This window comes from Xiphophorus couchianus, chromosome 7, assembly GCF_001444195.1.
Source record: "Xiphophorus couchianus chromosome 7, X_couchianus-1.0, whole genome shotgun sequence".
NCBI classification, from domain to species: Eukaryota; Metazoa; Chordata; class Actinopteri; order Cyprinodontiformes; family Poeciliidae; genus Xiphophorus; species Xiphophorus couchianus.
In genome coordinates this window covers 17,630,834-17,647,051 of record NC_040234.1, presented here as the reverse complement: position 1 = coordinate 17,647,051, position 16,218 = coordinate 17,630,834, and the positions used below count along the sequence as shown (strand labels likewise).

General features: G+C 36.6%; 2 protein-coding genes and 1 long non-coding RNA gene across 8 annotated transcripts in view; 1 reads left to right on the top strand and 2 right to left on the bottom strand.

Annotated features, from left to right (window-relative positions):
- The window catches only part of LOC114147478 (bromodomain adjacent to zinc finger domain protein 2B-like), a 33,926-nt gene extending 31,040 nt beyond the window's left edge, over positions 1-2,886 (bottom strand). For 5 of the 6 annotated variants that reach the window (XM_028021913.1, XM_028021915.1, XM_028021914.1 and 2 more), the window contains exon 1: positions 2,737-2,886. The gene's annotated coding sequence lies outside the window, so the exon portion shown is untranslated. The remainder of the gene's footprint in view (positions 1-2,736) is intronic. The other variant, XM_028021919.1, reaches the window with a different exon arrangement.
- A 2,204-nt stretch (positions 2,887-5,090) lies between these two features.
- On the top strand, positions 5,091-5,935 carry LOC114148251 (uncharacterized). Its single transcript, XR_003596242.1, has 3 exons — positions 5,091-5,159; positions 5,378-5,497; positions 5,732-5,935. It is a non-coding gene; the product is annotated as an uncharacterized LOC114148251 (long non-coding RNA).
- Positions 5,936-7,409: 1,474 nt separating this feature from the next.
- On the bottom strand, positions 7,410-15,162 carry cd302 (CD302 molecule). The gene is made up of 6 exons (XM_028023395.1): positions 14,976-15,162; positions 11,374-11,499; positions 11,156-11,269; positions 10,651-10,833; positions 9,210-9,230; positions 7,410-9,104 (listed from the first exon to the last, which is right to left on the bottom strand). The coding sequence occupies exons 1-6, from the start codon at positions 15,073-15,075 to the stop codon at positions 8,902-8,904; spliced, it is 747 nt and encodes a 248-aa protein (XP_027879196.1). The 5' UTR covers positions 15,076-15,162; the 3' UTR covers positions 7,410-8,901.
- Positions 15,163-16,218: the final 1,056 nt, after the last annotated feature.

Genomic DNA, 16,218 nt, shown 5'->3' with positions numbered 1-16,218 from the left:
TAACAGGTTTAAAAACATCAATCACAGCAGACAAAGAGGAGGACATCAAATTATGCAGCACTAACCTTCAGGGCTTGCATATAAAGACTATAGATTTATTTATGCCTGTGTGTTGAGAGCTTTTTGTCCTGTTCCTTACAGAAAGCAGGTTGCCAGATTGATGAACCTGCAGCTCAGCAGGAGAGCAGCATCTTTGATTAATGAGTGCAAACTTGCAGAGAGGATAAGAACAGAAGTGACAGGGTGAAAATGAGTGAAACACAATTATTAGCAAACCCACTTTATTCCTTGAGCCTTCTATAAAGACCCTAAAAAATTGTTGGATATGAAAATATTATGTTCTCCTGTTCAACAAGGGGATGCAATAGCTGAAAAAAAAAATATGTAACTTGATTTTAACTCGAGACACTAAGAAAAACAAGGACAAATGTTCAATAATGTACATATTCAATTTAAACAGACTAATTTTAATTTAAGCCCAGTTCATATCCACATAAAACATGTTTTACTTAATCTATATGCAGTACTGCCATACAGAATCAAGCAATCTGTAAGAGTTGCTAGAATAAAGGAATGATCTACAGAGCTTAAAGCAAAACTTTAATATCAATTTCCTTTTGTTTCACAAGCCTCATATAAAGGAGCGAATGACAACACTGCATCTGCTGTGGACAAGGACGTGTGTGCTGAATAAATATGAGGCAAATGCAGTGACCTTCTACCTGTGTGTTGATTTACTGCCAGCTACTAGACACATGCATAGCACATCAAGGATGTGATCTGATTTACCCAGCAGCCCTGGCTACTGAAGTCATTTAGAAGATGAACTTTAAAGCAACTAATACCGGCTGCCATTTCACTGAGGCTGCAAATGTGCTGATGCCATAGATACACACACATGCGCTTATTACTACCCCTCGACTAAATCTCCAGAGACATATCAGCTCTGATGTGCAGCAAATAAAAGATGACAAACAAAGCAGCCTAAGTGATATCTGAGATCATGCAGAATAAGCTATGCAGATTCTATTTACAGGATTGTTTTCAAGAAGATTTGTATATTATTGTGCTTTAACCCTTAAAAACAGGTAAACATGTATTTATATCATTATGGTTCAACCTTACAAGCAAATGTATGAACACAGTTTGGATCTACAACAAGTTAAGAGGATTTTCAAGGCATTAATTTGCACGCAATTAAATAACCTAAACAAAATAATGAAAAATAAGACGGTGGTTACATGGTGTAGTGCAAACTTTCTGTGAACTCAGAGATAATGTGAAGATATACTTGAGGTGATTCCAACTAAACACCAAGTTTTACACCATTGATAAATCATTTATTAAATCATTTATATTAAAAACAAAACAAAACATGAAGCTACTACCTTAAGGCAGTTACACATGTGGTTGTTAGATAAATTTATATAATCACATTGGTAACTGTGACCAAAAGTGACAGAAAAAAAATCTAGTGTCTAAGGATAATAGGATAAAAATTACACAAATGCAAAGTGTGCTAGAGGCCTCATGTCAATGAAGCAATGATATCACTTACATAAAACAACAAGTAAGGAGTATATGAATGAATATGCACTGCATGTGTGTATGTGTTTGTTGGCAATTGTTACTGTAAAAATATGTTTATGGTATGAAGGGAACATTTGCCAAGTAGCAGAGCATTGGGAAAGTATTTTAGAGAGAACTTTCTACTAAAGGAAATAGACCACATGATACTTACTTATACTTATCTACCAACCCTGAATAGGAGTATCTAGAGATTACTTATACTTTCTAAGAACCCAGAAGTCCAGAGGATACTTACTTACTTACTTACTTACTTACACTTATTTAGCAACCCAGAACAGGGATTAGAACTTGGAACCCAGAAAAACCCACCTTAGCAACTATTTTTAGACTCCTGTTCTTCCAAACCAGAAAATTAATTAGACCAGAGGATACTTACTTATACTTATCTACCAACCCTGAATAGGAGTATCTAGTTTATTTACTATGGAACAACATTATTAGCTTTTTTCTTCTTTTGCTCTTTCCTTTGGTTTATTTTGTTTGTATTTCCTTTTAATTTCTGTAAGGCACTTTGTATTTCCTTGTTGCTGAAAACGTGCTACATAATTAAATTACCTTTACTTTGTTCACATTAAAATGTTTTCATATAGTTCCTCAGGAGTTGGTAGAATCACAACATGTTGAATATCCTTCCACAGTCTCCTCACAACAGTTCCCTTAAATTTCATACCATTTATTCTGACAGTACTGTTGTAACTGAGTCAGACTTAAATTTAAAAATGTCTTCTGTCAGTTGAAAGTAACTGCTGCTTGGATCAGCTCACACCGGTGTCGTGTTTAAATAATGACTAAAGCCAGCAGTTACATGGGGTAAGAATTTTGTATCCAAGTACCTATTTCCACATGACAACAGCTGTATTCTGAACAAAGTTTAGCGCAACACAACGTTTTTATATTAGTAATTACAACTTTTTCATTTTAAAATTGTCATGTTAAACTTTAGCTGCGCTACAAAAATGAGGTAACTGCAGAGGAGGATGCTTTTGGTCTAATGAGTTCAGAGAGCGTTAGCTGCTCGCCTTGGCGACAGGCTATACGTTTGTCACAATACAGAGATAATAAGAACACTGGAGCCCAAATTACAGGGCAACACACCAAAAAAAAAATATCCCCGCATTTCTTAAATAGGGAAAAACGCACACTTACTTTCCAGTTTTGAAGCTTTTTTTGGAGGATTCGCTGATAAAACGGGTGCTGGTTATTAACTGAGTCCGATTGAAGAGTGTTGTTCTGTTACCGCAGATTGAAAAGACTCGGATCTGAGCGAATGAAGCGAAGTGACGTCAGAAAAGGTTGTTTTATTTTTTTACAGTGCGAACTTCTGATCCCAGATCTGTGGCTACACGAGCAATCGGTCGCCTTTTTATGGCATGCAGTTGTAGCTTTTAATTGAATCGCGGTGCAGAGAGCTCTTCAGCATGCGGCTTTACATGTAGGTATTTGTGGCTTTATGACTTGGCCAAAAATGCATTTCAAACTGAGCACTGTTTTGACATAAATCACTACTTCAACATATTTTGTTTTTATTTAAAAGCAAAGAGTCCCAAAAAAATCTAAGACATTACTAAAGCAAGTAAATGTATTTGGTAAAAAGGACACTTTTTGCCAAATACAAAAAAGTAACATTTTTTGGTTACTTTAAGTGTAACTCTTAACTTTAAGGGTTACGTGTGATGACACTTTATGTCATCACGGCTGACATAAACTTTCTTAAACTTTATGTCAGCTGTGATGATCTATGATGATCTATGATCATTATAGATAATTTTTGCTATGATCTGTGATGATCATTGCAAAAATGGCTCTTTGCTTTTCAAGGGTTGTTGACCCCTGCTTTAAGTTTAAGACCAAAAGGCAGATTTTTGTCTGTGTTTAGATATAGAGTCACTTTGTGTTGTGTGCTATAAATACAAGACATCTCTGTCTGAGTAGTATTTGAATTTCTTACTATTTTCTGATGTTGTTGAATATTAATAGAATAATCTGTTTTCAAATATTAGGGCTCAGCAGTGAGTTGTCCAGTTTTGTGAGGCAGTTTTCTATTGTCCTGAGTGGAAAGTGACCTGGAAACTTGGAAAAATGAATTTATTTGTATTATTTTTTATAATATATTTTGCCCAATCAAAATAATGATCTTTGAAATATCTGAAATATTGGTTGTGGGTGAGAAGAAATCCTTCAGGTGACCCGACATATATTTGTAACTATTGAAAGAACCTTAAAATTGAAATTGCTTTGAAAATATTCTCTCAGTATTATATCATAAATTGCTTGCCATACAATGGAAAACGAGAGGCTCCTCTATGGCTGTTATTAACGGTGAAATAATTGCCGATAGGTTATTTAGATCGATGGGATGTTGTGGATTGACTAAATTGTTGTTGATAAAATTGAATGATCATTTCCATGTTTTAATATTATATTAAGACCTACATCAGAAAAGGGTAGCTATATTAAACATAGAGTGGTTCTGAAGCCACTCCTTTGCTATCTTAGCCATGTGCTTTGGGTCGTTGTTCTGCTGTTCTTGTCCTCACTCCACTCTGACAAGGACACCCTGGACCAGGTTTTTGTACATTTCTTCATTCATTGCTGCATTCATCTCTTTCCTGACTGGGCTGCCAGTTCCTGCTGCTGAAGAAACATCCACAGATCTTGATGCCACCACCACCATGCTTCACTGTAGGGATGGTGTTGGCCTGGTGATGAGTTGTCCCTGGTTTCCTCCAAACACAACTTCTAGAATTCACACCAAATAAATCAATCATTGTTTCTCGTATAGTCCTTCCGCTTACCTTTTGGTAAACCTCCAGACGGGCTGCCATGAGCCTTTTGTTGAGTGGTTTTCTTCTGACTCCTGGAAGTTTCTCTCTTCATAAAGAAATGATAGAGCTCTGATAAAGTGACCACTGGGTTTTTATTCACCTCCCTAATTTAAGGCCCTTCACCTTAAGGGTGAAAGGCCAGCTAGCTCTAGGTTGAGTGGTGATTCCAAACTTCTTCGATTAACCATTGAAGGAGTCCACTAATAAGTTCATTGGAACCTTAAAATCAGCAGAAATGTTGGTTTTTTTGTATTATTTCCCAGATCTGTGCCTCAAGACAATTCTGTCTCAGAGCTTTACAGACCATTCCTTTTATTCCATGCTTGGTGTTTGCACTTTGACCTGCACTGTCAGATTGCGACCGTATAGAGACAGGTGTGTGCCATGCCAAATCAAGTCCAATCAACTGAATTTACCACAGATACACTCCATTTAAAAGAGGAGTTATTTAAAATCAACTTTTTTGAGCTTCATATTATGTTATTGTGTTCCTCTCTCATTATTAACATATCAAAAAGTTATTTTGATTAATTCCTCCGTCTTAACACTCACCCCCCAGAAAGTACAATGGAAAAACAGAATGCGGACGTTCTGCTGCATGATAAGGGATTTTTTAAATCCTTGAATCACCATGGCAACCATTCGGGGTTCTCTAAACATTTGCTCACATAAAGCATTTAAGAAATAACAGAGTAATTTTGTGATGTATTTCATTTACAGCAAGTGAAAATTTAAGTTTATGAAGTAAGAGTCTTCTTGAATTTATTGCTTACTGTTTTTTCTTGTAGGATTCATGGCAAAATGATACAAAATACAGTTTCTTCATTAGTATTGTACCTTTCTTTACTGTAGCCATTGTTAAAAAAAAAGAAAAAGTCAATTTGATCATCGTTTGTAGATTTAAGGATGCTTTTGAAATATCCTGTGTTTAATTTATTTTCCTCTCTTATGTGTTGTTACAGTGTTTGCATTCACAGAAACTACAATCTACACTGAGTTCATCATGCATTGCTGAAAACATGCACACAGAGAGGAAACAGCAATGATTTCACTCAGGCTAAAACATCCCTCGACCATTAATTGTGAGGAATCAATAGTTTAAAAAGGTCAAAGCTGTTTCAGATCAAATTCTATGTAGCATATTTGTGTGTAGTGGTACTAATAGTAAGTATGCTAAATTATGATACATATTAATGCAGCACAAATGTGCAGGTTCCCTCAAATGTACAATTAAATTCTAGTTATCTTTGACATGCATGCCCATGTCCATATTAATTAGTGTCAGTGACAGTGTCCCCACCTTCTTCTCCAAGCAGATGTGCAGAAGGAAATTCATTTGCTGATATCTGAGGGAAAATAGGCCATCCTGGCTTTTGTGATGAGACAACAGTCCCCTGTGTGGCAATAAAATACGGATGTCCCAGTTATAGTGAGAAAAGGCAGCAGTGATGAAAGAGTATGTGTCTGTGTATACACTGTATATAGATATATATATGACAAAAGTAAATTAGGAAAACAGATTCAGATTTTTTCTTTCTATTTTGTTGATGAACAACAACAAAAACATTTAATTCAAAATATATTATGTTATGGTCAACACAATCATGACTAAAACTCCTGACTTCAAAGTTGTACAGACTCTGCTTCAACAGGAGGGCATGCAACAAAAGATCATTTCTGTGAGTTTCGAGAGACAAGAGATATCCATGGTAAGGTTGATCTTTGGAGCAGTATTATTTGCATATTTATTGGAAATGTTTTTCAAGTCCAGATTCAGCAAAGTCAGCCATCAGAAAATCTATTTATATAATCAATGGATGGATATAAGATAATAAATGCACCTTTGTATGAATTTCAAACTTGCTGAGATGCACATGTAATGTTTATTGAAATATGATTCATTTCTTATTGGCTTAAAATATATGTCCAAACAGATCTTCACCACACATTAAGATCAAATTATATCCAAGATGAGACACACTTTCTTAAACTTTTTGTCAGCTGTGATAATCATTTATCTAAGTCATGTATATTTCACCTTTAGACATGAGTAAATAAGTAAATCCGTTTTAGAATCACAATTAGAGTGATGCAATTCCCTTCTTCAAGAAGCAGAGTCAACACAAATGTGTTTGTGTCCCATCTGGTGGTCAAACATTGAGATTACCTGGCACACACAATGAATAAACAATAACAGAATTATTGATTCACTTCAGTCATTCACCACATGTTGAGAAAAACACAGAAAGAGGCTGTGGCCTAGATTTAGGGAGACATTTTTAAGATGAGCAGATGAGAGACCTCATGGAAAGCTAAAATTAGATATTTCTAAAAAGCAATGATAACAAAACACTTCAAACACACTTCTTAGTTCTGTTTCATCTCAATTCAGGCAGAGACATAAACAGATGTACTGGCCTTCTAGAGAGAGTGTATTGTTCCAGATGACCCAAATTTAGATCAGATAGGTTGTGTTTAAAGTTCAGTGTCCTAATTTATCCATTTCACATTATTTATCCATCCAACTAGTTAGGACTGTTTAGAAGTCAATCAACAGTATAAAAGTAAACAAAAAACAATGACATTATCATTATAAAGGTGAGAGTAATTGATTTGACAAATTGCACATACAGTGCCAGTGATGTTTATCGATAGCAGCAGACTGTGTGAGTGAGGAGAGTGGTGAACAAATTGGTTAGTTCACTGCTGTGGAACTGAAACTTAGTGACATATTTGAGTCACAAAGTCACCATAATAATTTCACAATCTACATTCCAATCAGGTGTTTGGGAATAAATATTTCCTGTCATATCATCATTAATGTGGAGCAGGGATGCATCTGAAAGTTGCATGATTGTATCTCTCAGGGAGAGGTCTGTGGCCCTGCTTTAGAGACTGTGCAAAGCAGAATTCAATCTTATGAAATGTAAAAAAAAAAAAGAAAAATCCTGAATAATGAATGACAAACTTGACAAAATTGAAATCCAGACATTGTACAGGCAAATAGTGATTGTCTTTATTCATTCACAGGTCATATATTTCCAATTATAAGATTGCATTTCACGTAAGAAAAAACATGACTCGCTTCTAAAAAAAAAGAGAACACACACACACACACACAAAAGCATGCCATAACTACTAACAAAAAATGGCACACAAATAGATGTAAATAATTTCCATGAAACTCCACAACAGATTAACAGTATGAAAGGTTCCCTCGCTTTATGAAGGAAATGAGAAATGCTTGTGTGAAGCTCAAACACCAGCCATGATCAAAAAGCAAGCATAGTAATGAAAGGCTCTCATCCACCGTTATATCTCCCGATACTGTAAATAAAAAAATACAGAATATGCTTGAATTAATTAGATTCATAACCACTGAACATGTCAGATATTTTTTTAACTCAGAATGGCTTAGCTTTTAAACCAGACAAATAAAAACAGGCAACTGATAGAAAAAAATAATCATTTAAAGATCAAATGTATTTGTAAATAATTAACACAATGCATGGAAGCAGCTCCGACGATTCTGATACAGGACTATTAGAAAAATTAGCTTTTTGGTTGCAGTAACATTCACCGCGTATGCATGCATAAAATAACCAGACATCAGCTCATGGTTCAGCTGGGTTCTTCTTATGATTTTGGTAGTTATATCCGTCATTTAGAGCTTGTGACAAAGTTGAGTGACTTAGCACACTGGCTGAAAGAAAACTACACTGATTTATTTTAAACTTAATATGTTCAAAACATGTTAACAAATTTTGAACTATGTAAACCAGCATATCTGTAAGTTTTCAAAAGAATTGGACAAGATTTGACTCATTCTAAAAAAAAAAAAAAAAAAAACAGTATTCAAATGTGCAACAGGTAGCCTGGATGCTTTGACGCAGCAGAGTCAGTGACTGTGAGGGAGGAAATAAAGGCAGTTTACCTACAGCAACTGCACTTTTATTTGATATTAATATATCTATATATCTGTTTTGGTGGCAAAAATGACCCTCGTTGACTTCCTTTAGTTTTGTGTTGTAGATATTTAGAATGTACTAATGTGCAAAGCCCTCTAAAAATCGATTAACAGGAATAAACAGACATGAAAAGTTCAAAAATGTTGTTCCTTTTGTAGAAATGCTAATTCTGGGGAGATATAAAAGTAAGCTTATAACTGACAGAGAAATTGTAATCCCAAAAATAGCTAAGCATTTTGTTGTTTAGAGACATCTGATTCGAAGATCTGTGGTTAACACTAACAGTTTAACAAAATATAACAAAAATTAGAGCTGATCATTAAAAAAAAGCAGATAATTCTGTATGGCTGAGCGAGGTTGTTAGTAGCTTGGCACCAGTATTCTTCCAATGAGAACACATTGTTCTGGGTCCAGGTCAGTGACATGTTAATCCAAATTACTTAACCTGATTTTAGAGTGGACATGTCGTTGCATAAAGCACACAGCCAGTAATTCTGGATGAAAGGGAGAACGTTCTCTCAAGGAACAGTGTCAGTTTCCTCAGCCTCCACCAGGCAAGACTGGTCCGAATCCAGGACTCGGAACGGTGGGTGGTACTCGAATGCTGTGATCATAGTTGAACCGAAGCTGTGCTTCTGGTGCAGAAACCAAATCACAGCAGAGACTCCCACAACAGCCACCATGCTGAGAATGACCAGAGCTGAGACCATCGCACTGGATTCTGAGTAGGAGAAGAAACAATGCAGGGAAGGTCTCAGCTTAGAAGACAAAGATCACAGAGGAATACACAGAGAAACAACAACAGAAAGCTCAAAGGTTTACTTACTGGGTCTGGGCTGCTCCGCTTCTGAAACAGCACAAAAAAAAAAAGAAAGCAAGTGAGGTGAGACAATGAAACAAATACTATAGCTTCAAAGCTCACACACTGAGTACATATAATATTACAGTAGTTTACAAAAGTATGCGCAATCAGTTAAGCTTTATTTACTTCATTTGGACTTTAGGTGATAGTCCATAACAAGGTAGCACAATTTTTTCTAAAAAATAAAAATTGTAAATAAATAAATACAATATGATTTCAAAAGTGTTTTGCAAAAAGAAATTGAAACAGTAAAGAAAGAGATTGCAGTAAAATGTAACATGTTACCTTTGTGATATAGTGTTTGGTTGTACACCAAAAAGATCAAGTTTGGTCTCAACGGCTTCCACATATTTGCTTATGTGACCTACATGGCTTGTTGCAAACTGAAACCAATACACTATAAAGTTCTCTCACCTGAGCAGTGGAACTCTCCAGCTCCTACAGATATGTCTGGAGGAGATGGAGGTTTCTAGTAAATGGCACCCTTGCCCAGCCTGTCAACTACTGTGGTCTACCATGTCTTGGTAGGTCTGAAGTTTAACTGCATAATAACTGCTTGCCCTAAAACAAATGTTGGTGAGCTATGTAAGCTCCAAGCAATCAAGATTCGAACATTTGGTGATGCTTGTTTAATGTAGCAGAAAATAGCTTATGATTGATGTTCAGGAAAAATAAGCAATTGCAACTAATTTTTATTGACAAAACAGTAGATATAGCAAGATGTGATATCTTCAATGAAACAGCATTAGAAGAAAAATAACATTTTTCTTTTTCTGGATATACACACTATTCCCTGTGTGGAGTCTAAGGCTCAGGTGTTGATGCTCAATTCAATGTTTTGCAGACATCAGATTTTTTTTTTGCATGGTTGTTTATGCTACTAATTTAATGAGACTGCGATTAGACTGTAGTGTGAACAGTTTACGACCCGAATACACATATACACAGAGGAAGTTGGATAAGATGCAACATGACCTTTCTGACTGCACATGCTTTGAAAAGAATTGGATATGTGTCTGATTTAGGCACAAATCAGAGATTTTAGGGGGAGAAAAGATCAGAACTGTGCTCAGACTGCGATGAAAAAGTCAGATATGGGTTGCATTTGCCTGCTGCGTGAATGTGGCCTAAGTTTGCAAAAAAAAAAAAAAAACAGATGACCTTGTCATTGTAACATTTACCAACACAACCATTAACAAGTTTTCCTGATATAATGGAAAATGTGAAAATCTGTTATAATTTCTTTCCCTTCACAATTATAGAAAAATCCACTTTGTGGTTCTAATGTGACAAAATGGGGAACAAATTCTGTTCATTAACTATAAAAACATCTACATGACAAAGGCAGAAATATTCACAGATGTAAAATATTTTTAACTTTTAGTTGCACAGAAAATCGACTCACTCTGAGCTGTTTCACAGACCACTCCGTTCTCCACGTCATCCTGGCAGCTCACGTTTTCCCACCTTCCTGAGATGCTGTGCAGAGCCACACAGATATCCCCCCGTGGGATGTCAGCAGGATAAGGGCTGTACTCCCAGTTGGTGAAGGTTACAGACCTGTTGTTTGACCACTTCATGACATCATCTGAAAAGATACAACAGTCAGCACTTGTTGTTTCTGTCATTTCTGGGAGTCTTTTATTTTCTAAAAGTTTCATTTGGAAATGGGAGAAAATGCATTTCAGTAGGCCTGGTTGTTATGTGTCACCTGATGTGTGTCTTTGGAATATCTTAAAAGCAAAAACAACAAGGATTTCCTGGTATTTTTTTAAACTAAGCAGTTTAAATCTGTTGGATCAAATATTGTCCAACACCAAAGACAAACTCTAAACAAGTCTTGGCTTGGATACTTTTGAATAACATAAAAAAACCCCACACCAACCAGCGTCTTTTTACATGACCCGTACCGTCTATGTCATACTCAATTCCCAGCCAAATGTTGACATCACCACCTTTCCACACTTCAGGACTATATCTCATGACAAAATCATTTTCTTCGGCACTGTGGATTGTCAAAAGGCCTACAAAAAAAGCACAATTATGGCATCATAATTACAGACATTAATAGAATGTATCCCATTTGCTTGGTGATAAGCAGTGAAATAACTGATATCATCAGAAGTACCAAATCCTATGCAGTGAGAAAGTGCTGCTTCAAATGTGTAGCTTTTAATTTTGTCTTCTTCTCCATGGACAAAATGGTAACATCTATCTCCAAAGGGAACCCAAGTGCGTCCGTCAGCTGGGCATTCTGAAAAACAAAACAAAAAAGAAAAAAAACAAACTATTGTTTAGTTGATTAAATTTGAAATGGGTTTTCCACTTGAATACCAACTCTTAACAGTTCAAACAAACTGGGGAAGCAAGAACAAAGTCACTCTCATGGTGAAACATGGTAATGGCAGTATCATGTTTTTTTTTTTCTTCAGTAAGGACAGAAAAGTGATATGAGCAGATTTAGGGAGCTACAGTTAAGCCATAGATGTTTCACATCACTCACAGATTTAGGTTTAAATTGACATTTTAATTTTGCCAACACATTTCATCTGACTGGAAAGTAATATTAAAACTTTGGATTGACTTACAATTTTGTCTTGAAATTACAAGAAGAGGCTGATTGCTGTAATGCCAGTAAAGGTTTTTATTGACTACATAAAAGCTATAAATTATTTTGTATTTCCAATGTTTGTTCAAATAGATAAAAAAAAAAAACCCTTGCGTTGAGTAATTTAGCGTTGCACTGTAAATACAGGAGAATGATGGAATAACATCCCTTAGTGGCTGCAAAAAACAAGAACAAAACACATTTGACACAAGAGTGAAGATTCAGAACAAAGACCAAAAACACACAGCCAGAGTTACAAAGAAATGTTTAGATCAAAGTATAATTATTTTTAGAATAGCCTATTCAAATTCAGAATCTACAACCAACTGCACATATGTGGCAACACTCACAGATTGATGCTCAAATACATTCTATGCACTACTCTCTGCTCACTAATCATACAGCTGCAAAATATTTCTAATTGCAATAGTCACTGCAATATTAATGTTTGAATGCAATATTTAGTAGGATATCATAATTCAAGTACTATGCCCATCATATTTTTGCCTTAAAAAGAGTCGGGTAGATGTAGGTTAATCAATCAGCGTAATCACTGCAACATTCAGCAACTATGTGTTCTCATATCATGTAGCTTAAGTCTATCACATAAAGTTTGATTAAATTACATCCAAGTTTGAAGCTCCAATGTGACAAAATGTGAAAAGGTTCAAGGGGAATAACTACTTTTGAAAGAGACAGTAGTTAATTCAGTGAGCTGCCAATGCACTTGATGAAATAGTTGTCACCAGGGGCGGGCACCTCTACAGAGGCGGAGATTTGGGTGGTTCACTGGTCTAATGCATGTAGGTGGATGCTGACGCAATGATCAAGAGAAAAGACATCTGCAGTAAACTTAAAAAAAAGCAACTGTGGCTGCCCATCAGTCTGCGAAAGGTTGTAGGTAGAAGTGTAAAACCTTCTAGACAGCTGCCAATCTTCTCATGGGTGGACATTACTGCAAGTTCACCATCAAGTCAGACTGGCAATGAACAGAAAACTGGAAAAATCCCAGGATTTGCTTCTCAGGCGCAACAGAGCTCAACTTGTTAATTACTAAAATATGTGACAGCAAAACTATGTCAAAAAACCCCCAACAAACTTTTGCATAACTTTTCTAAAAGGTCACCAGCAAATAAAATACTCTGTCATGTTCTGCACGGCCATGTACAGAACATGGCAGTGCAGCTGAATATTGCAAAGCTGGACTCTGAAACAAAAGTAAACAGACATGTACATTAATTTACTTTGGACAACAGAAGGAGAAAGGTTTTCCACATCACACAGCTCCATTCTTACATAAAATAGCATGTAGGTGTGTTTAAGTATAAACATGTCATACAAACTGTAAGCCGTAGAAGTCATTGAATAAATACCGTATTTTCACTGGTATGTTAGATAACTTCCTGCAAGTCACATTCAATGACAAATTATAAACTGGCTATCAGAAATGGTTAGACACGTTTCTGTGCCACTGTGCGCACTGTGGACTTTGGGGACAAAGGGAGAGAAAAGAACTTTAGTTGTTCAGTTATTTATTTAGGGCAATTTTCACAAACCAGAGGCGAGAGTTCAGGAGAATTATCAAGATGAAGTTGATGTTTGGTACCTTAAACAATACAATGGAGCAATCCACAGGATTCAGCACTGAAAGTTTGGAGGTGTGCCAGTTATGCATGCAACTATATGAAACCAACACTGCTTTTTACACAACAAATCTAAGAGAAGGTCCTTAAATAATCCATGTTTCTCTGGTCTGAAATATGTGCTAAAGTTTTATTGAAATACAATGAAAGAAAATGTCAAAATGTCAGGCAACAAGCAGCCATGCGCAAAATAAATAAATGGCACAAGTGTTTGGAAATATATCTACACATCACTCCAGCACAGTTAAAGCTTCAAACAGGCTGCAGACATTTGACATTTTAGTGCTTGAATAACCTTGAAACTGCTGCAAGAGTTGCTGTGATGACTGAGAAAAATATACAAACATAATACCAGGAATGCAGAAATGCAGGACATCAGGAGATCTCACAACTGTTTTGCAACTTTTCAACCCTTGGCCTGGTTCCTGTGTGTAAAACGGAAGATGCAGAGGAAAGGACACCCTATACAACACTAGTTTCCTTAAAAGTGTCCTGATTGTAGATTCAGACTAAAAATTAATTTTTTGTGGAAGACATCTAGTACGGATGAGTCACTTTCATGCCTTTTCCAATATTATTATTATATTTTTATTTATCCAAGAAGTCCTTTTGAGATCAGAATCTATAAAATTATAGACCTGGCCAAGACAACAGCCACAAAAATCAGAATTAAAGAAAATCCAAAAGCTGCAACATCACTGCATTTTTTTAAATGATACTATTTTGCCAAAATATATCAAAAGCCCTTAAATAGAACACTGAAAAGAAAATTGGAGGTTGTTTGGAGGTCCATGAACATATGCAATATGAGCTCTACAAATCAGGCCTGTAACAGTGCTTTCATAGCTTACATAACCTTTTAAGTTAAAACTCTACACCTGCTTCTGTCAATTATTCAATATTAACCAGAAGAATAAATACAAAACTCACACTAGTTATGGGTTGTATCTTCCCTTTGCAATTACTTGAATTAAAGAGATAGAAATACACCCTAACATTTTTCCACAAGCATATTTATAGGAAGCTGACAACTTCTGAGTCGTCAGTTTCAATTTGTGACTATTGTTCCCCTTTTCAGTTCTTGTGTGCAGAAAACAGTGCCATAACTATAAAAAAAAACTGTTATCGTTGTATATGTTTTATATTGACTTCGTCTTTGAAGATATACTTTTAAACAAATGGCTCAGATTGGTTTAGTGTAACTCCAACGAGTTTCGCAACACGACATAGACAACATTCTGCGTCCTGAATACGTGCGGGGTCACGTTTAAGGAAAACAACAACAATGTCAACAGTAGGGAAAGTTGGAGAGCGAACAGTATATTTACGTGCCTCCCTATCGACTGAAACCCCCCACAGCACTCAACAAAGTTTAACACCCTTTAAAAAAAAAAAAAACAGGCCTAGTCGGTTTGAATATTCGGAAGGAAGCAGCGTCTTTCAACAGCAGCGGCGTTTACTGAGATTTCACCCTCTCACCTCCAGCTGAAACCGTCCTCAAGTGAACACACAGGGCGAAAGCCAAGCAGCTGAGAAACAGCGACTGGGGACGACGGTCACTTTTCTTCCGTGGCTCCATGACAGCTCCACAAACCCTGCACCAGCAGCACCTCCCGAGTTTTCCCCGACTGTTGCTCTCGCGTCGACAATAACGCGAGCTGAAATCCCACCCACGACCCACCTCCACACGACACAGGCGGTCCGCGAACACGGCCTTAGCGCTTCACGACACACCGCACACGTTACTACGGCCCATATCCAAAATGTTTAATCTGTGCTGATGTGCAATGTTTAGTGTTGAGCGTGTAAACAGAACTAGAAGAAGCATTTTCTGATTTCTAACATTTAGGCTAAGTAATTAAGTAAAATATATGTGCAAATTTGTGATAAAAAAAAAAGAAGTCATTTATTGTTATCGATGATCCAGAATAAGATTTTTGCAGATACAAAGCGATTTTGCACGGTTCAATCTGTAGATGGCGCTGCAGGCACAGCGATCAACATAAAATAACCACTTTAAAGTGTATTTTCTAAATTCAGGCTGAAAATGATTTGCATTAGGGAGTTTAATGGGCTGCATCTCGAAAGTTGTTTACAATCTACCACAGCATAATTAGGTTAGAATAAATGCTAAAATAAACACAAGGGGCCTTGTTCAAACAGTCAAGAACTTAATTGCATTTTGTCACTTTATAGCCATGCATAATATCCAATATTGCTACTTGCTGTTGTCTATCTCCTCATAAAAAATATTCATACCCTATACAGAGACTTGAATTACAGAATTAATCAGTGTCCAAAATAAAGTCAGATTATTCATGTGGCGTTATTGTACCCATTTATATAATTTATCACATTGTGCTATTACAGTGCTGGCTAAATGAAGGGCCTCAGAGGTAACTTAGGCTTTAAAAAAGTATGTCTGCTGCCTTCCTATTGAGTGTATAATGGAGGCACGGAAGCTTGCTATTTAGTGGAAAAAAAGGGGTTTCAACTTCACTGCTTGTAGACGCATGTGGCACAAACACAGACAGCTGGAGCGTGAGTTTTGCTCCTCGTCTGGAGCTTGTGGCTTCCCGTAGGGTGGCACAACACTCTGCGGGCTACTGTGGGGGGACCCATCTGCCATGGAGAGGCCTGCTCACAGTCGGGTACGTCCAAGCAATTAGTGCCTCCGTGCACCCACCAATGCCGTACCCTCCTGATACCCAATCCCACCCCC

What these genes read in the sequence shown, in the direction of transcription:
- cd302 (XM_028023395.1), bottom strand. Translation starts at nt 15,075, where the DNA reads ATGGAGCCACGGAAGAAAAGTGACCGTCGTCCCCAGTCGCTGTTTCTC. An exon ending in TTCTCACTGCATAGGATTTG is followed by an intron (nt 11,270 to 11,373) that starts GTACTTCTGATG and finishes CTTTTTTTGTAG; the next exon opens with GCCTTTTGACAATCCACAGT. An exon ending in AATTGAGTATGACATAGACG is followed by an intron (nt 10,834 to 11,155) that starts GTACGGGTCATG and finishes GTATCTTTTCAG; the next exon opens with ATGATGTCATGAAGTGGTCA.